Source organism: Lemur catta, chromosome 25 (genome assembly GCF_020740605.2).
Source record: "Lemur catta isolate mLemCat1 chromosome 25, mLemCat1.pri, whole genome shotgun sequence".
NCBI classification, from domain to species: domain Eukaryota; kingdom Metazoa; phylum Chordata; class Mammalia; order Primates; family Lemuridae; genus Lemur; species Lemur catta.
In genome coordinates, this window is record NC_059152.1 from 2,045,858 (window position 1) to 2,066,821 (window position 20,964).

General features: G+C 54.7%; 2 protein-coding genes across 2 annotated transcripts in view; both read right to left on the reverse strand.

Moving 5' to 3' along the window:
• TMEM63A (transmembrane protein 63A) overlaps nt 1–255 on the reverse strand; it is a 31,277-nt gene extending 31,022 nt beyond the window's left edge. Inside the window, exon 1 of the mRNA XM_045537133.1 lies at nt 173–255. The gene's annotated coding sequence lies outside the window, so the exon portion shown is untranslated. The remainder of the gene's footprint in view (nt 1–172) is intronic.
• An 844-nt stretch (nt 256–1,099) lies between these two features.
• On the reverse strand, nt 1,100–4,148 carry LOC123627524 (left-right determination factor 2-like). The gene is made up of 4 exons (XM_045537141.1): nt 3,618–4,148; nt 2,913–3,150; nt 2,506–2,748; nt 1,100–2,204 (listed from the first exon to the last, which is right to left on the reverse strand). Exons 1-4 carry the CDS (start codon nt 4,141–4,143, stop codon nt 1,841–1,843), a joined length of 1,371 nt encoding a protein of 456 aa, XP_045393097.1. The 5' UTR covers nt 4,144–4,148; the 3' UTR covers nt 1,100–1,840.
• Nucleotides 4,149–20,964: the final 16,816 nt, after the last annotated feature.

The window sequence follows — 20,964 nt, forward strand, 5'->3', positions numbered from 1 at the left end:
TTTCCCATCTGTGCAATGAGCGCTTGCACCAAAGCTTCCCCTCCAGCACTAAACCTCCCCGAGCTCTGAACAGCTCCTCGCCCCCTACACGGGCAGCTTTGCGGGTTCTCTGACCTCGCTGCCATTTCTGAGCTTTTATCTTTTACTGTAACGATAAAAATATCCTCCTTACCTCCCTGGCCCTGATTCTGTCCAGGGCTGGGGATGGGTTTCTCTTCCTGCCTCTCTCGGTTCTTCTCTGTCCCCTCTGGCTTCCTCCTTCTCTCCCCCTAAGCCTCTGGCCCCTAGTTACTTCCCAGAGCTTTTCCTCCGCCCCCAGCCCAAGCTCTGCCCTATCCCTCCACAGCTGTGCCATCTCCCCCACCCCCAGCTCTGTCACCTCCTGCTGCCAAAGGCCCCACCGCTGAGCTCCACAGGGTCCTGGTGTGACCCCCTGGACTTCCCCTGGGCTCTTCAGACTGACCCTGTGCAGTCTTCTTCCCACTCCCCACCCCCCACACCTGCTGGTCCTCACCCCTTCCCTGCCTCAATTAGTGCCCCCACCTGCCTGTTCTGCCACCTGCCAGGTCTATGCCGTGGGTCCAAGGAAGTGCAAGTTCTGGCCCCAGCAATTAGAATGATGGAGCCACTGGTGAGAGAGAGGGGGAAAGAGAGAGAGAGAGAGAGATGATTTCAGAGAGGGAAATGATTTCTAAATTGGTTCTTCAGTAAGTTAAGATTATTTCAAAATCAAGAGAAAGCCTTGATGGATCAGAATGCGAGTTGATACAGCCATAGTCCTTGTTAGGTCAGCGTGCAGAGCGCTTGTGAAATCACTATTAAATCTCCAGTAAAAGTGTGGAAGCCAGGGCTTGTTTCTGTTTCGTAGAGAAGGAAATGAAGGTTCAGAGGACATTGAATTTGCACACTGGCAAAGAACCCATGATGTCCACGTTCCAGGCTGAGATCCTGCATCAAAGTCACAGCTCAAAAGCTCCTGTCATCTTTGCATTCTAAAATGTTACATCCAACACTGAACATTTGCTCCCTTTGTTTGCCCAAAATCTAAAGGAGTGACCCACATTCTTGTAGCATCAATGATGATTTTGATAACAGGGTTTTTTTTCTTTATTTTGATGCAGGTAGAATTGAACTAAAGCCTAATCACTATGCCAGGAAAAGTCAAAATGTCAACAACAATAACAACAAACGGATAAATCTGAGAGGACAGGCACTACAGATACAAGAATCTGAGTGCATTTCAGTCCTAACGACCTGTATTACTTAACCAAGACCCTCACCAAGTCTTGGCCAAGTCAAGCTCTTTCCTTTGTTTTACAATCAGGTTGACCTAATCCCTAGAGAACTTTCCACTTCCTCAATTTGCAGAGCTTTGGTTAAAATAGAAGATTACAAAATTACACAATCAAATGTGTTTTAATCATGTCTTGCAAAGCCCTTGTTATCTGGGGTGAGACTGTAAACCCACACTTGACCCCAGGTCTTAGGCCCAGAGTAGTGGCTAGAGCTCAGCCCAGATCCAGTGACAGCACAGGGAAACGATGACAAGTTGTGGTTTCTGCCCTTAGGTTCAGCATCTCAACATGTAAGTGCTTAGGATATAGTGCAAGGAATAATACAAACAGAGAAGACTGGGCTAGGGCTTCCAGTGGTGGAGGAGTCTCACTCCTGGGGAGGAAAAATTGGGTGAGCTAACTTGCCAGAGGAAGCAAATCAAGATCAAGTTGGGAGCAGAGAGCATGTGCCCACCAGCAGTTCAGTAGCCCTCAGCTCTCCTGGGTGCCCTAGAACAATTAAGACACTCACAGAAGCAAAATCCCTCGGTGGCTGCACCGGGCGCCTACGGCTCAAGCCTCCTTGGCATGAGTGCCCCATCTGAGGCGCAGCTGCACTTCTGCACCCTCATGTTGGGCAGGCTGACCACCTGGGGCCTGGTCCTGCCTCCCTCTCTGACACTGACGATCACGGGCAGCGAGGCCATCTCCGAGGGGATGCACTGCCGTGGCCCCAGAAACGGCCACTGGGCGGCCAGGGGACCCGGGGGCTGCAGGCAGGTGCCCACACACTCGTAGGCCAGGAAGCCTGGGGGCTCCAGGACCCAGTTCTCGGCCCACTTCATCCCCTGCAGGTCAACGTACATCTCTTGGCGGCAGCAGCGGGTGCCCTCGGTCACTGGCGTCTCAGGGTCACAGTCGCCTTGAGCTCTGTGTGGGCAAGGACAAGGTCAGAGGTCAGCCGGCAGTGCTGAGGTCAGGGACATTTGAGAGGGAGATATATGATCCATCTCTCATTATGTTCAAAAATGGGATATAGGATGGATAGCCAGAAATAACTAAAAAAATTAATAACTGGTATTTACTGAGGACCCCATGAGGGCAGGGGAAAGAATTCTGTCCATGTCTCATTCATTGCCACAGCACCCTGAAAAGTCGCCCCTGTCAAATTAGGTTTCATTGCCTATTTGTCTCTTTATGCAGGCCCATCAGCTTGACCCTCAGCACCTACCCGTAGTCGCTGAGGTCCAGGGTGTGCAGCTCCAGCCGGGGCTCGCCGTGCCCCGCGCCCCGCGCCCCCTGCCAGGCGAAGCGCACCAGCCTGTGGGCGCCCGAGGGCTGCGGGCCCAGGCGCTCCCTCTGCACCGACACCTGCAGCAGCAGCGGCTGCCGGGGCCGGCTCAGCTGCTGCCAGAAGTTCACGGCCTCGGTCACGTCGAAGGTCTTCCAGCCGCTCTCGTGGACGGACACCAGCCTGACGCACGACCCGGGGACAGAGCCCGCGTCAGGGCTGGGACTGGGACGGGCTCTGTGTCCGGAGGCTCCCGCCCTCCCCGCGTCCCTCCCCGCGTCCCTCCCGCACCCCGCGCCGGGGCAGCAACGCCCCCTCCCCCCGCTGCACGCGAACCCCGACCCCACCTGGAGTCGACGAGCGAGGTGCGGTTGGAGCCGTCGTCGCGGACGCGCAGCCACTCGACGGTGACCAGGGCCTGGGCGCCGCGCGGGGACAGCCTGTGCAGCGCGGCCGCGGGGACCGGCTCCTGGAAGAGCCGCAGCGCGGCCTGCACCAGCTCGCTGTTGGGCGGCAGCCGCTGCTCCATGCCGAACACCAGCAGGTGTGTGTCGGCCTCGGACCCCAGGAACCTGCCGGCCACCTCTGGGGACACCAGGGGACCTCTGAGAGTGGCGGGTCCTAGGGCCAATACCAGGATTTCCCCAATAATCCCCAGGGAGAATTTGGGGGCTGGGAAATGGGTGGGCCAAGAAAGAGAACACTTCCATTCACTAATAAGAAAACTGGGGATCAGGCCCAGTACCCCAAAACAATCACATGGAGTGAGGGCTTATTTACTAGTGATCTCCCCCCTCAGTTGGTAGGGGCAGCTTGGGGACCCTGTGCAAAGAACAGAGACTTCAAATGTACAGCAGTGCAGGGTTCTTTAGGCCAAGAGGGCAGACAAAACAGGAGGGGGGACAGAGAGTGGGAGACAGAGAACCCAGCAAAGGGACATCTGTAGCCACCAGCTCTTCTCCCAGGCTCTGGCCCCTCCCACCGCCCCTGGGACCCACGAGCCCCCCACGGACTCCCCAGGACTGGGGTGCAGCAGGGCGGGGGGGCCTCACCTCGGAAGTTCTGGCTGAACCTCTTCCCGCGGGAGCGGTCCCCGCGGCTGCGCTGCAGCAGGGCCACGTACTGGGCGCGCACGTGGGCAGGGACGGCCAGCCCCTCCACGTCCGCCCTGTCCAGCACGGGCGCCTCGCGGAGCTGCAGCCGCTGCAGCAGGCGGCCCAGGAGCTGCTCCTCGCTCAGGGCCGCCCCGGGGCCGGCCAGGGGCAGCACCCAGAGCGCCCAGCAGAGCCACAGGGGGCACATGGCAGTGAGGAACGGGGGGCTGTGTGTCCCCTGAGGAGGCCGCAGGAGGGTGTGGGGCCCGGCTGGGTGTGCTGAGAGCCAGGGCCGGGCTAGCTTTATAGCAGGCCCTGGGCTGGGCTGGGGGTGGGAGGGGGCAGGGAGGGAGGTCACACCCCTGGGACCTCCTGGGAGCTCAGCAGCCAGACAGGTCCCTGAGCCCTGAGGAGGGGCTGTCTGGAAAGGACAAGGCTGTGGGGACCCTGGACAGCTGGCTACTGCTGTCTGCGTAGTGGTCATGAGCCTCTAACTGGGCTGGGGGTGTCTGACTGCTGAAATTAAGAAGCTTGTTTCTTGGAGTAGAAGTTGGGTGTCTCATTCTCTGCCAGAGGCCCCGTTCCCCTGGTGTGTGGTGTGCTAGCATCCTGTTCCTTACTGGGACAGAACGATCGAACAACCCACAGGAACTAGAACTGCCCAGCGAACACCAGGACTCCGACTAGAGACCCGTCGGGCCTGCAGGAACGAGGACCCATGCTCAGAGGTGCTCAGTGACATCCTGAGCTGCTGGCCGATGGTCAGGAAACCCAGCAGTTCCCGCTGCTCTGGGGGCACCGTCCTAGGCCAGGAAGCCTGGGAGCATTCAGCACTGCTGGGGTTTTGTCCTCTCTCTCTCTCTTCCCTGCTAGTCATAGAATTAGAGTTGAAAGGAACATCTAATCCATCCTCCCCCAATTTTTGAGCTGAGGAAACTGAGGCTCAGAGAGGTGTCAACTTCTCTAAGCTCACACACAGTGATCAATGCCCACGTGAAGTCTGGGGCTTCCAATTCCAGACCAGAGTTCTTTCCTACTCTCAAGTTACTTACAGCTGTTTACAGCCTGGGCCTGGCCTGGCCCGCTGAAAGCAGCCAGGTGGACTCAATCCAGGTGATCGTACCTGGGCAGGGGCAGGGGGGGCAGCCCCCCAGTCTCCTCAGGCTTCCCCAAGACATAGCCCCCCTATTCTGAATATGGATTTGTGGGCTGGTGGAAGAGTTTTGCTGGGGCCATAAAATAGTTGGGTGATCAGCCAGGGTTAGAGCTACCAGATAAAATACAGGACGCAGTTCGGGACAGAGTTATACTAAAAAATGATTTGCTGTTTATCTGAAATTCCAATTTCACCAGTCCTGTGTTTTTATTTGCTAAATCCGGCAACCCCAGCCAGAGGCCAAAAGAAGAAAGCGAATGTGGATTGGGAGACTGTTTACAAAGGGCTGGACTGTGGCGGGAGGGAGGGAGGGCAGCCCACAGCCTTTGTTATGCAGAGGAAGGACGGGGCTGTCCTCCCGCCCCCACCTGTGTCTGGCCCAGGTCAGGCTCTAGCTGGTAAAGTGGCCCCAGAACCAGAGCTTCTGTGTTAGGGAGGAGAGGGGGACAAGGCAGTGACGGGTCGGTACCTGGACTCAGGGCCCATGTGGGCCTGGGCCTGGAGGTGAAGGCACTGTGGCGGGCAGCGGGCAGGCCATCCCGGGGAGATGGGTGAGGGCTGGAGGTAGGGAGGCACATGGGGACAGGGACCTTGTGCTCACAGCCACCCTCCTGCCCCTGATCCGCCAGGATTTGACCCCACCCAGAGGCCAGGCTGCCAGGTGAGGGCAAGGAGAAAACATGGGGGTCAGAGGTCATCTGGGGCCTCTGTAGGTGGCAATGAGCTGGACCCAGGCCTGGGCTCTGAGGTCGGGTCGGCAGAGCCTAAGAGCCCAGGAGGGGAGTCATTTCCAGGTGAGAGCCCAGCATCTGGGGTCCCCAGAGTGGCTGCTGTCCCCTTCCTAGGTGGGGCCAGACGTCACTGTAGATGCTCAGAAAATGCCCCTTTTCTTGCCCTTTCTCTTGCAGTGTTCATATTAACAGAGACATCTGCAGAGTGCCTAGCACAGGTGCCAGGTATACAGAGGTGCTCAATAAATGGTAGGGGTCTGTTACACTGTTACTAATTTTTAAAATGTTTAACTTTTAAAAATGTATGTTAACATTGTTTCTTGGTGGGCGCGGTGGCTCACGCCTGTAATCCTAGCACTCTGGGAGGCCGAGGTGGGAGGATCACTTGAGCCAGGAGTTTGAGGTTGCTGTGAGCGAGGTTGATGCCACGGCACTCTAGCCCGGGCAACAGAGTGAGACTCTGTCTCAAAAAAACAAAAAATAAAACATTGTTTCTCAATTTTGTTTGGTAATGAATACAACTATCATAACATTCAAAAGATCCAAAAGGGAATATAGAGAAATGTCAGTCTCCCTTTTGTCCCTTATCTGCCCATTCAGCCTCCGTCTGTGCTCTTACAAATAGATACATAAATATTTCTTCCCACCACACAAATCTTAGTAATCCATCAACATGGTCTATACCCTGCTTTCTGAAATTATAATTTTATCATCCTACCTGCTTTCTGAAATTATAATTTTATCATCATAATTTTATTTTTTAAACCAGACAGTGAAAATTTCTCCCACCGCTATTCCCCTTTCAAGAGGCAACCAGTGTTCTTAGTTCAATTGATTCTAAGGGGCTTGTTTTCTCTGATATTTAGACTCTTTTGAAATTGGAATTTATAATCACTGGCAGTCACGTGGCAGTCTAGACTAGAATCTTCTGACGATTCCTGGTATATTAGTCTGCTAGGGCTGCCGTAATGAAATGCCACAGACGAGGCGGCCTGAACAAGACATGTATTTCCTCACAGCTCTGGAGGCTGGAAGTCCAACCGGCAGGGTTCTCTGAAGCTTCTCTTCTTGGCTTGCAGACGGTGGTCTTCCCTCTGCGTGTCTGTGTCCACATTTTTTATAAGGACACCAGTCACACTGCGTGCCCTGATGGCCTCATTTTAGCTTAATTACCCCCTTAATGGCCCTGTCTCCGAACACAGTCTCATTCTGAGCTACTGGCGGTTAGGGCTGCAACATGTGAATTCTGGTGGAGCACAATTCAGCCTGTAAATCCTGGTCAGATGAAGAGAGATCCAGCATCAAAGAGCTTGAGGAAATATGGTAGTTTCTTAGGTTTCCTTTAGCGATATTCTACTCTCCGCAAATACAAGCAGATCCCTTTTTTTTTTTTTTTTTTTTTTATTGCCTGGGTCTTGCTGTGTTGCCCAGGCTGAAGCGCAGTGGCTATTGGCACTACTCACAGGTGGGATCATAGCACACTGCAGCCTCAAACTCCTGGGCTCAAGTGATCCTCCCAAGTAGCCGGGACTACAGGGGCATGCCACTGTCTTTCCATTCTTGAGAGCTGTGCGTACATACATTGTGTCCATTTTTCTATTGAGTTGTTGGTTTTTCTTATTGACTTGTAGACACACTTTATATATTAGGGACATTAGATTTTTCTCTGTTAGCTGCATTGCCAATATTTCTTCCAGTTTATTTTATTTATTTATTAATTTATTTTTGAGGCAGGGTCTCTCTGTCTTGCTCTGTAACCCAGGCTAGAGTACAGTGGCATCATGATAGCTCACTGCAACCTCAGACTCCTGGGCTCAAGCGATCCTCCTGTCCCAGCTACTGGAGCTGGGACTACAGGCCTGTGCCATGCCCAGCTGATTTTTCTATTTTTTTTAGAGATGGGGTCTCACTCTTGCTCAGGCTGCTCTTGAACTCCTGACCCCAAGTGATCCTCCTGCCACAGTCTCCCAATAATTTGTTTTTCATACTTTATGTGTGCTGGGTTTTGCTCTTTTACTCTAATGTTTTTATTGAATTATGTTAAATTTACAGATTAATTTAGGAAGCATTGGCATCTTCTCATCTAAGGATGCAGTTTGCCTTTCCTTGTTTGTCTTACTTAAATCTTACATGTAACTTGTTAAATCAATTCCTGGGTAGTTTAGATTTTTTATTTTTATTGAAAATGGCATCTTTTATTCCACGGTACTGCTTAATTATTGTTTGTGTCATTGGAACCTTTGTTTCTACGTGCCGGTTTTGAACCAAATCACTTTTACTGAATCTTTTTATCATTTGCAATAGGTCTTAGTTGATTCTCTTTCCTTTTCTAGGTACAAAATCTTAACATTTGCTAGTAATGATAATTTAATTCCTCTTTTCCAGAATTTATTCCTCTGGTTTCATTCTATTGTCTAATTACATTTGCTGATAGTATCTCCAGGACAATGTTAAATAAAAGTGATGATAGTAGATATCATTGTCTTGTTCCTGGTTTTAATAGTATTATTTTGTTGTTTCCTCATTAAGGAAGTTCCTCAACTGAGCTTTACAGTTGAGCTAAATACATTTTATCATGTTGGGGAAGTATCCATAGTAGGAGTTTTTAAAAATCAAGAATGGATGTTGGCCGGGCGCGGTGGCTCACGCCTCTAATCCTAGCACTCTGGGAGGCCAAAGCGGGAGTATCACTTGAGGTCAGGAGTTCGAGACCAGCCTGAGCAAGAGCGAGACCCCGTCTCTATTAAAAATAGAAAGAAATGATTTGGACAGCTAAAAATATATAGAGAGAGAAAAAATGAGCTGGGCATGGTGGCGCATGCCTGTAGTCCCAGCTACTCGGGAGGCTGAGGCAGGAGGATCGCTTGAGCCCAGGAGTTTGAGGTTGCTGTGAGCTAGGCTGACACCACAGTACTCTAGCCCGGGCAACAGAGCAAGAGTCTGTCTCAAAAAACAAACAAACAAACAAAAAAGACATGCAGAACTAAACTGGAGTGTGTAGGGACATATTCTTTTGCTTTCTTGGGAAAGAAAAAGAAGTCATTTGCTAATAGTGATCATTTTGCTCCTTGTTTCTGATATGTACACCTCTGACTTCTTTCTCAGTTATTCATTTTGAGTATTTGCAGTCATTGTGCACAAATTGTTTAAGAAATACCCCGAGGCTTGCAGAGAGCTGGAGGTGGAAATTGTAAGGCAGTCTGTGTCCCCCATATTCAGCACCCACCAGAGTCCTGGGGAGGCTGCACCCTGATCCTGGTCCGACCTGTCCCACCGGCACGGTGCCCTCACCCTCAGGGCCTCGGCTGGACCGTCTGTCTCCCGCCTGGGTAACCTCCCGCCTGGGTAACCGCGGTCTGGCCAGGGCCCCAACACCGCCCAGCGCTGTCGGCAGCAGAAGCGGGTTGTCCTCTGGCAGATGGTGTGGGTGCCACTGGCTTCTTGACACCCCCCCCCCCCCCCCCCCCCCGCTTCAGGCCTCCCAGTGTGTGGGAAGCTGCCGCCCCCCCCCCGCTGCCCAGGCTCATGCAGCGAGTCTAGGTTTGTTTGTTCTCTTTCTGGCTCAGTCACACCTCAGCCCCACCTGTCTGCAAACCACTTCCTGTTGGAGAAAACCCCTCGAAAGTGAACAACCAGGGTGAGCATTTGATTTCACCAATCTCTGTGGTGCATAAACGTGCACACAGCCCTGTGACCCGAGTACAGATGAGTCCACAAGTGACAGGCTGTCCCCGCTGCTCTGGGCTACGGCTGACACGTGAGCCTCCTTCCTCCTGAGACTTCCTGCTTCCCAGGAGCTCAGTCCAAACACCTTCTTTCCCTTTATTATTCTCTCATTTAAGCCCTGAAATAAAAAATGTTCAAAAAAAGAGAAACACCCACATAAACGAGTCTCTCTCCCCAAATCTTGCCCTGAGGAAGGAGCTTCTAGAAGCCACCCATCTCCATAGGCTCCTCTTCCTGCCTCCCTTTGTCTTCAATTATGTAAGCAAATATTTGCTGATGGTTTTGCCCCGGGAGGCACCTTCTGCAACAGGAAGCTGAGGTGCGGTGTGGGCACCTGGGGGAGGGCAGCACCCTGTAAAGGTGAGTTCCGGGGCCCACGCCCCCAGTGCCCCCGTGGTGGCCAGTTCTAGGGCGTCCCCAGGGAAGGAGGCACGGCCTCACCTGCAGGCGGCTTGTCTGTCCCTTGGCTTTGCCCGCCTCACCTTTTCTATCCACTCTCGCCACTCCCTGGGAGGAACGAGCTGTGAACATTTCCCTAAGCAGAGGCTCAGGGCATTGAAGACCCTTGGCCCCCGTCACAGATTGCTAATGAGAGCACCTGGCGGGGGAGGTGCCCTCCTGGCTGGGTGACCTTGGACAGGTGCATCACCTGCCTGTGCCTCAGGTCCCTTATCTGTGAGGCGGGGCGTTAATCACCTCTGTGCCATGGGCTCTAGTGGGGACTGCTGAGTGCCAGCAAGGGGCACAGGGCCCTCCCGGTCAGCCACAGGCCCGATCTGCATGGCTCTCGTGGCCCGGCCGTGGCCCAGCCGCAAGGGCTTCCTTCCTGGCCCTCCTTCCAGAATCTGCCTCTCCTTGCTTCACCCGACTGACACTAGATGGCCTGTAGAGGGAGGGTCAGTGACTTGTCCAAGGCCACACGGCTGGCGAGTGGCACACACAGGACTGAACTTGGGACTCACTGTAGCCAGAAAGGAGCTAGAGGACGGGGAAAGTTGGGCTTTATTCCTGCCTGGTCCCCGCCCTCCTCCAGGGAAGGCCGGGAGTTTCTGGGGAGACAGCAAGGGCCCAGCCGGGGGAGTGTCTGGAACCCCAGGGGCCCCCAGGCCCTGAGTGAGGGAGGGGGATGGTGTGGGGTTGGGGCAGCCCAGGACACCGGGGACTAGCCTTGGGGCATTTCCAGAGCACTCAGTGATGTCTGGCCCTGCTCAGGAAGGGACAGCAGCCACCCTGGGGACCCCAGATGCTGGGCTGTCACCTGAAAGCGACTCCACTCCTGGGCTCTTAGCCTCTGCTGACCTCAGAGCCCAGGCCTGGGTCCCAAACTCATCTCCTCTCACGAAGGCCGCAGAATGGCCTCGGACCCCGGTGTTTTCTCGTTGCCCCCACCTGGCAGCCTGGCCTCTGGTCGGGGTCAAATCCTGACCTTTCAGAAGCAGGAGGGTGGTCACGGGCACAGAGCCCCCTCCCACTGCCACCTGCGGAAGCCCCACCGTGTCCTCAGGGCCAGTCCCCGGCTGGGCCCTCAGTCAGGCTGGGGAGTGTCCTCTCCTCCCATTCCCTGTCCTCCTCCAGGATGGCAGATCTGGCTTCCGGACGACTGCAACATTTTCGACTGCCCACCTGCAGGCCATCACCTGTGGGCCATCCGCTGGCTGGCGAGGAGCCCAGCCCCTCCTCCTGCATGACAAACGGCGGCGGCTGCCCTCCCTCCTGAGCACTAATGGGTCCACTGTAAACATCTCCCAATCCACATCCACTTTCTTCAGGCTGATCGCCCAATTGGTTTATTTCCCCAGCAAAACTCTTGAACCCATCTGAAATCCACATTCAGGAGGGAGATCTGTGTTTGCAGAGGGATAATAGGTCTGGGGGATTTGCCCTCAGTCTGACTCTGCTGATTTCCCAGCCCACGGCCAATCAACCCCGTCTGTCAGTCCTGTCTCCCCATCTCTCCAGCCGCCGGCCAGGAAGGGCCTCAGGGTCTGGACTGCCCGTTCTAACACCTGGAGGTCTTGGAAGGAGCCTGGGCCTGCTTCTCTTTTCTCCTGTACACTAAGTGGTGGCTTCCTGTGCCACCCATTCATGGCTGTCTCCCAGACGCCCACCCCCAGCCTGGCCTCTCCGCTGGGCACCAGAACATACATCCGAATGCCCCTCGTCCCAGCTGTTCCCAGCTCAGTGCACCCAGCCAGGCCTCCGGACAGAGGGGTCATCTGATCCCTCCCCATCCCACAGCCCCCAGAGTCAATCCCAGCAGGTTTCTCTGGTCTCACTTCCAAGATACACTGACGTCCCCACACGACCCTCTCCCCCTCCTGGGGCAACTGCAATTGCCCCTCCTGCTTCCATTCTCCATCCCCATAGTCCACAGCAGTCTGCGATGATCTTTGATCAGAATATCTATTCTATTAATCAAAACCCTCCAAAAATTAACTCAGAATGGATCGTAGACCTAAATGTAAAGCACAAAACTATAAAACTCCTAAGAGAGAACACAGGAGAAAATGTAAGTTACTTTGGGCTTGGCCATGACGTTTTAAGATACAACACTGAAGGCACGATCCATGAAAGGAGTAAGTGATAAACTGGACTTTATTGAAATTCACTTCTGCTCTGCAAAAGACTCTGCCAAGAGAATGAGAAGACAAGCCACAGACCGGGAGAAAATATTTGCAAAACACATCTGATAAAGGACTGTTATTCAAAACATACAAAGAACTTTTAAAACTCAACAGTAAGAAAACTAACCGCCTGGTTAAAAAGCCGGCAAAAGACCGGAACAAAGATGGACCACCAAAGAAGATACGGATGGCAAGAAAGCATATAAAAAGATGCTTCTACATCATACGTCGTTAGGGATCAACAATGCGTGACACCACTACACAACTATTAGAATAGCCAAAACCCCCAAGACTGACAACACCAAATGCTGGGGAAGTGTGGAGCGACTGGAACTTCCACTCATTCCTGGTGGAAGTGCGAAACGGCACAGCTACCTTGGAAGACAACTTGGCAATTTCTTACAAAACCAAACGTCCCGTTACCACACAATCCAGCAATTACGATCCTCGGTATTTACCCAAATGAACTGAAAACTAACGTTCACGCAAAAACCTGTATACAGATGTTGACAGCAGCTTTATTCCTAATTGCCAAAACTTGGAAGATGTCCTTCCGTCGCGAATGGATAAATAAACTGTGTGTATCCAGACAACAGAAGATTATTCAGTGCTAAAAAGAAACGAGCTATCAAGGCACAAAAAGACATGAAGAATCTTAAATGCATACTGCTGTGTAAAAGAAGTCAATCTGAAAAGGCCCCAGACCACATGATTCCAACTACGTGACTTTCTGGAAAACGCAAACCTACGGAGACAGTGGAAAGATCAGTGGTTTCAAGGGGTCAGAGGGGAAGGAGAGATGAACAGGCGGAGCACAGAGGATTTTTAGGGCAGCGACACTGCTCTGCATGATGCTATACGGTGGACACATGTCCTTATACATTTGTCCGAACCCACAGAATGTACAGAACCAAGAGTGACCCCTAATGTAGGCTCTGGGGTCCGGGTGACGGTGAGGTGTCAGTGCAGGTCCATCCATGGCAACCAACGTACCAGGCTGGGGGGGAGGGGTCAACAACGGGGGAGATTATACATGTCAGGGAGCCGGGGCCATACGGGAACTCTCTGTGCTTTCCTGTCAATTTTGCTGTGAACCTAAAACTGCTCTAAAAAAATAAAGGCTTTTTCCAAATAGTCTCATAAGCATAGAAATAAATAAATAAATATATTATTAAAATCTTTAAAAAAAAAACCCTCCAATGGCTTCTTATTACACTTTGGATAAAATTAAAATATCTTCCCATGACCTTAAAGCCCAGGCTGACCTCTCTCCTCACCTGCTCCCTGAGAAGCAGCCACACAGGCCCAAACATGACGTGCCAGTCTCACCTCAGGGCCTTTGCACAAGCTGTTCTCTCTGCTTGCGAAGCTCTGCGTCCAGATCTTTGCAGGGTCAGCTAATTTTTTTTTTTTTAAGAGACAGGGTCTCTGGCTATGTTGCTCAGGCTGGCCTCGAACTCCTGGCCTTAAGCGATTCTCCTGCCTCAGCCTCCCGAGTAGCTGGGACTACAGGCATGCACCACCATGCCCGGCTAATTTTTTCTATGTATTTTTAGCTGTCCAGCTAATTTCTTTCTATTTTTTTTAGTAGAGACGGGGGTCTCGCTCTTGCTCAGGCTGGTCTCAAACTCCTGACCTTGAGCGATCCTCCTGCCTCAGCCTCCCAGAGTGCTAGGATTATAGGCGTGAGCCACCGCGTCCAGCCCTCAATAGTTGTTGAATGAATAAATGAACTGAAGGATGGGCATTTTAGCTGTGCAAGCTTGGTGAACTTCTCTCCATCTCAATTTCTTTGTAAAACGAGATTCTTTTCAGCTCTAAACCACTAGGAGAGAGAAGAGCAGCGGTTTGGGCTCCTCTCTGTACTAACCCCATTGGTGTTAAGCGCTGCCAGGCTCCCGCCAAGGAAGGTGTGCCAGGACTGAGAAGGGTTGTCAGTTTCCCAACCCTGGAGCCCTCCGAGCACCAGCCCCACGCTGGAGGCAGGGCTGTCCCCTAGTCAGCGGGCCCTGTTGTGGACCGGGAAGTTTCCGGACCTGTCCAGGGCTCAGTTCCAGCGGGAACAGGATTCAGGGTCCACGCAGCAGCCCCGTTTGGCCCTGCACCCGCAGGGTGTGTCTCGACTTCGTCTCCTCCTCTGGAAAATAAGCCTTTAATTTAAGTGTTTTGTCTCTCTAGGTCCAGGAGGGGCTCTGGCCACCCGGGAACTCCCAGAGCGTCTCCTGACAGGAGGGCACCTGGTGCATTTGTCATGGCCCTCGCCTGTGAGGGGGCAGCGCCTGGCATCCCTCGGCCCTGTGACAGCAGGTCCCTGCTGAAACCAGCGGCCCCAGGAAGCCCGCGGCAAGGCCAGGGGGTGGGAGGTTGGGGAGGGGGCACGGCATAGGCCTCAGCCCAGCAAGACCCCTGGGGTGAGAGTCCGGGGACCTAGATCTGACCTGGCTCTGGCAACAACTCATAACCAGGACATCCTGATCCTGTACCCTGGGCCCGAGGGATAGAGGTCCTGCAATTTCAAAGGTAAGTATCTGTCCCCATTCTTTTGGAGCCAGAAAGCTGCACAATGTGCCTGAAGAAGGTGGATCAAGCTATTTGGGGAGAGCTAAGAAGAGGGTCCTTCCTCGTCCTAAGTCAAGGCCCGTCCATCTGGTTCCAGGTCCAGACCTTGCACTTCCAGGGACCCACGGCACAGACCGGGCAGGTGGCAGCACCACTAATTGAGGCAGGGAAGGGGTGAGGACCAGCAGGTGTGTGGGGGTTGGGGAGTGGGAAGAAGACTGCACAGGGTCAGTCTGAAGAGCCCGGGGGAAGTCCAGGGGGCCACACTGTGACCCTGTGGAGCTCAGCGGTGGGGCCTTTGGCAGCAGGAGGTGACAGAGCAGGGGGGGAGATGGCACAGCTGTGGAGGGATAGGGCAGAGCTTGGGCTGGGGGCGGAGGAAAAGCTCTGGGAAGTAACTAGCGGCCAGAGGCTTAGGGGGAGAGAAGGAGGAAGCCAGAGGGGACAGAGAAGAACCGAGAGAGGCAGGAAGAGAAACCCATCCCCAGGCCTGGACAGAATCAGGGCCAGGGAGGTAAGGAGGATATTTTTATCGTTACAGTAAAAGATAAAAGCTCAGAAATGGCAGCGAGGTCAGAGAACCCGCAAAGCTGCCCGTGTAGGGGGCGAGGAGCTGTTCAGAGCTCGGGGAGGTTTAGTGCTGGAGGGGAAGCTTTGGTGCAAGCGCTCATTGCACAGATGGGGAAACCGAGGCCTGCGGAGGGGGATGGACTGGAGTCAAGTGTCCAGCTCACAGGATCCACCCACCTCCCCCGGGCCCAGGCTTCCTCGTCCCCCAGGCCCCGGCATGCTCCGTGCCGTTGGCCCTGAGGCTTTCCTTCGGGAGAACAAAAATCCAATTAAAAAGCTGACTATTTCTGACTCATTCTGGGAGACTCTGCTGCTTCGTTTCTGTAATTAAAAATGAAATAAATGATGAAGGGAGCCGGTCCCCAGGGCTGCGATGGGACCAGCCTCTCCTTGTCCCACATCCGGCTTCAGCTTCCTGCCGCGGGTCCCCAGCAGCAGAGGGACACTGTGGGTGGCAGCGTGAGCTCCCCAGAGAAGACACCAGAGCCCCGCCGGGGACGACCAGCGGGGCCCTCCACAGCCACACTGACTGTCTGACGCGTGTCTGACTCACCGATTGCCACCGGAGCACCCTCCCGTCTCTCCAGGTTCCGGGGTCAGGAGCGCAGCTGCACTCACCGCGCCGAACTCACCAGATGGCGGCCCCTCCGTCGCCGGCCAACCGCAAGGCCTCCGCTCCCCCCCCTGTCCTGGGAGCCCCCTGCCTTCCCGGGCCCCCTCTCTTCCTCCCTTTAAGCCTGTGGATCACCCTCCTCAACTGGCCTCCCTCATCTCTTACCCAGATGTCTGCAAAACTCAAGCCTCTGCTTTCCAACGCTTCCAGAGTTTTCCTTCCTAAACAACAATCTGGCCTGATCCCTTCCCGCTTGAGAATTTCCAGTGGCTACACCTGCCTTCCACGGGGCCAAGCCCAGTGCAGCCTCATCTGCCGTCCAGCCACACGCCCCTGCCCCGTGAGCCCACCCTCCCCAGTCTTCACTCCCCCACGGGAAAGGCCTTACCGATGCTGGGACTTGGCTCCCACCACTCTACGTGGGCACAGGCAGTGCCCATTGCCCAGGGTGCCACTCCTCTGCGCCCTTGCCCTTTGACACCTCTTTTCTAGCTGGAAAACGCCCCCAAATCATCTTCTCAAACCTACGTCCAACATCCCCTTCTTTGCCCCGTCTTCCTGCACACCCACGCCCTGCACCCGGCGCTCTGGTTTTCTTTTAAATGGAGTCTCACTGCGTCATTCGGGCTGGTCTTGAACTCCTGGGCTCGATCCTCCCGTCTCAGCCCCCCGAGCAGCTGAGTGCAGGCACGAGCCACCGCACCTGCACTCCCAGCACTCCTTATTGCCTCAATGTATCGCCCTGTTGGGTGGAATTTGCAGTGGTTCCTTTATCCCCCCACCTTCCCCACCAGATCAGAAGCTCACCAGGGAGCAACACGGTCCGGCCAGGCTGTACTGGCAGCTCCAGGTCTGGTGCACGGTGGGTGCTCATGAGCAAGGACGGAATAAATGAATGCATGAATAAATGCAGGTCTGGGGGAGGCAGGTGTTTCTTGAGCTTCATCTCAGTTAAGCCTTGCACAGCAGAGGAAGTGCAAGGTTATAGGAAGGCCAGCTTCCCTCTCTGTCCTCTTGTCCCCCTCACCTCCATGGTGCCCTGGGGCTTCTCTTTACCTGGGGCTCTATTTCCCAGGGTTGGCCCTGAGTGTCTCAGGACGTTGACGCCATAACATCCGGGGTCCTGGCACGTGAACACTCTGCATTGTGGGTACCGCAGATCTTATAAATATGTATCGACTGGTCATGATACAGCGCTCCCTCTCTGCCTGCTTGCTGGCCTGTCTCCTTGGACGCTGGGACTGTCGGCTGCGGCCACAGTCAGCGAAAGTCAGTTTAATGAGCATCTGTCTGGCTCCAAGGGCTGTGCCAGGTGGTGGTTCTCACACCCGGCTGAGGGTCGGAATCGCCTGCGGAACCCCCAGAGAGACTGATTCCGAGGTTTAGGGTCGGGGGTGAGGGTCTGCCACATTTGGAGAGGCAGAAAAGACAAGGAGAAGGTGTTTCTGGCAGAGAAAATTTGGTGAGCAAAAGCCGGATTGCACAAGTGAGGACGGGTCTGCGGCTCAGACAGAGCTCTGCGGAGTGGAGGGGAATGAGGTTGGAAATGGAAGTCAATAAATGCTAGTTTCCTCGCCTTTTCCCTTAATTAAAAACGATAGGCATCCAGGCGTGCCGGCTCACACCTGTAATCCCAGCACTTTGGGAGGCTGAGGCGGAAGGATCTCTTGAGCCCAGGAGTTCAAGACCAGCCCGAGCACCATAGCGAGACCCTGTCTCTACAAAAAGTTTAAAAATTAGCTGGAGGCCGGGCGCGGTGGCTCACGCCTGTAATCCTAGCCCTCTGGGAGGCCGAGGCGGGTGGATCGCTCGAGGTCAGGAGATTGAGACCAGCCTGAGCGAGACCCTGTCTCTACAAAAAGTTTATAAATTAGCTGGGTGTGGTGGCGCATGCCTGTCGTCCCAGCTATTCAGGAGGCTGAGGCAGGAGGATCACTTGAGCCCAGGAGTTGGAGGTGGCAGTAAGCTATGACGATGCCACTGCACTCTAGCCTGGGTGACAGAATGAGACCCTGTCTCTCTGTGTCAAAAAAAGGAAAAAAAAATTAAAAGGCTGCCAATCGGTGTGGCTTGGGAGCCAGGTCTGGAGCCAGAGGTGCCTGAGCACAGGGGTGTGAACCTCCCCAGAGCAGAGCCTGAGTCTTGTCCCCTGGCTCTGCGTCCGGTCCTGCCGGGTAACCTCCCGCTAAGGATCACAGATTCCTTAACAAATATGATAAACCCAACAGCAGCCTCCGGTTGTTAGGTTATTAGCGCTCACTTCCTGCCAGACACCAAGCCCAGCCCTTTATCTCAGTTAATCGCATCTCAGCCCTCCCAGGTGGCGACTGTTGTCATCCTCACTTTGCCAGATAAGTCTCCGGAGGGTGTAATTCGCCCAGGTCACAGCGAGTAAGTGATCTGACTCCCGGGCTCACCTTGAGCCAGGCTGGTGTGTGTGGGCTCAGAGAACCTACGAGAGGCCAGGGCACCGTGGGCACTTGACGCCGCTCACGTCCCTCAGCCCGGGACGCCAGGGAAAGGGACCCAGGCCTGCGGTCAGCCAGGAGGGCTGTCCTGCTGTCCAGCCCGCGCAGGGCACTGCCAAGGGGCAGAGGCAAAGGCTGCGTGGAGGAAGCAGAGGATGGATTCGGGCGCTTTCCTCTCTCCCCAGCACTGGGCTGCCTGGTTCTGTGAACACATGGAACTGCCGGCCACGACTGCCAGGTGGGCACCGAGCCCGGTCTTTGTTCTGGCTTCTCCCCAGGTCGCCGGGCTGGGGACTCAGCGGTCGGCGCCTGGCGCCCTCTCGTGGCTCAGGGGGGCCTCTCCCGGCCACTGGGCGACAGAGCCCTGGCTGCGTAAGGGACGCTTTTAAGAGCCACCAGTGCAGTCCTCGAGGGTCTGGGAGCTCGTCCGTGAGTTGAGTGGGGAACACTGGAAAGAGGACTCGGACGTGGGGGCTGGGGTTTTGGGGCCACCTCCCGCAGGCACCTTCACATGTGGGATGGGGTCCCCACCTGTCCCTCCCCGCCTCCCAGGGTCCTGGTGCGAATCCTACTGGGTGCCGCGGTGACAGCACCTTGTCAGCTCAGAAGCGCTGGTGTGGAGCAGAGAATTGTGTTCATGAGACAATAACTATTATAACCTCCTGGACACCCAGGGCCACAGTGGCCGGGCGTGGGGGACACGAAGGGCCAAGGAGCTGGCAGGGAAGAGAGGAGGACCAGCAGAGGGGAGGGCTGGGCCACACAGCCCGGGGCCCGGGGCCGGCTCAGCAGAGAGACACATCTGCTTGGGGCAAAGGGACAGAGCATTATTCCAGGACACTGGCAATGACATTGGAAGGAACTCCAAAAATGCTCATTTCTTGTTCCTTTCCCTTAGTCAAAAGGCAGTAGGAATGGCGGTTGTAGTTGATGCTATAAAACAGGAAAAAATGAAAATATCTACTCCTCAGAACAGGTTTCCCAGTGACTCGGACGAGGTCCCCGTCCCCACTGAAGGCCTACGGAGGCCAGTCCTGGCCCTGTCTGTTTGCTGGGTCTCCTTCCCAGGCCCCCCCCCTCTGCCTACAGCCTCACCTGCTCACTCAGGCTTGTTCCTGCCCGAGGGCCCCTCCGTCACGGCAGGGGACATCAGCACTTCCCAAACGGGTCTCAGTTTTAGACATACCTGGATGGGCAGCCAGGCCTGTCTCTTCGCTGGCTGTGTGCTCCTAACTTCCCCAAGGCTCAGTTCTCTCACCAGTAAAATGGGGAGATGGTAACTAGTTGTGATGAATCAATTAAAGATGAAATGAGATCATGGATCCTGCGTGCCACAGCCCCGACCGACCTCCGCGGGCTGTGCACCTGCTGTGCAAATGCATTTCGTTACTCGGGCAATACCCTGTGTGGTTCCTAAATCAACATGCTGTAAAAGGTGTGCAGTGAAGTGTCCTGCTCCTGCCCCACCCTCCCCTGCCACGTTCCCCCTGCCCCCCCAACCGGGTACCCCTTTTACTGGTTTTTTGTGTATCCTTCTTTATCCACTTTCATACTTTGACCTTTCATAAAGGTAGTGTTATCCACCCTGGCTTGGACCTTGGAAAAGTTGCGTTTTATTTTCAAAATACTGCTGATTTCACACAATCACCACGTCCACCCTGTGTTATTTGGTTTGTTGGTAAAAGTGGAGCAGAGGTCAAGGCTTCGCAAGTACGGATACCTGATCAGATGCGCAGAAAGGCCTGTGCCTACGGCCCAGGTGCTGAGTGTGTCTCTCTGCAGAGCGTTGCCTAGCGACAGTTGCAGGGGACATACGCAGACAGGGGACGGAGGAGGGTGTGTTTGTGATCACCAGTGGCCTATGAGTGGGGAGCAGTGGGGAAAAAAATTTAAATCATTTAACTACCAAAATCACGTCTGCTTATTGTGACCAACAGACAAACAGAGAAATCAAGTGGGAAGTCAACCTCAGTCCCACTTCCCCAAAGAAACTGTTGCTAATAGTTGAGGCAGAAGTTTTTGCCCGCACTGTGCACGTAGAGAGCAAAGTGAAGGCCACAGATAAGTGTTTTTCTGGGGTGGGAAGGGAGGCCGCTGTGGGGTGGGATGCAGGGCTGCCCTAGGCCTGGCTGCGCAGGGGGAGCAGTGCCGGGAACCGGGAATGGGGCGGGCAGGGCACGGAGCAGGTGGCGTTTGTTCCCTGTTATCAGGAGCAGAAATCCTGGCACTTCTGCTTGCTCAGTCTTGTTATTGGAGTTGCCACAGCGCCGTCCAGCACTGGCCACGACACCACTGTACCCACATGGAGGAGACAGCGAGACCAGCGTTAGTGGTGAGCATCAGTCCCCCGTGGCCAGCAGGTCCCTCCTGGTTGCCAACACGGGGCCACTGGCCTGCACACACCGCTCTGTGCTGCAGCGGAAAGACCCCATCCCCTCCCCAAAGGGGACGAACGTAGTGGTAGCGGGTTGGCCGGGGGCCGTGTGATGCACATGCTTACACAGAACAAAGCAACACGTGCTGAGTCTGAAACAGGGAGGATGCTGCCACACAAGGTGACAAGTCCAGCACAAGCTTGAGGATTCTTGGCAGGGAACGTTCCAGGCCCAAGGCCTATTCTCATGTAGCCGAGAGCGGGTGGACAGACTGAGACGGCCTTTCCTGGCAGAACATGTCCCTGCCGCTCAGCCTCTAGGCTGCCTCCTCTCCCTTCCCCTGGTTGCCACACCTGAGTCCACATCGTTCCCAGCACTCGGAACAGGGACAGTCTCACTGACTGGGGCACACCCAGGCCTCCCAGGGCGCTCGGCACCGAGGAGCATTCGGCAAATATTTAGTTAGAAGGCTGCGCCCAGCCC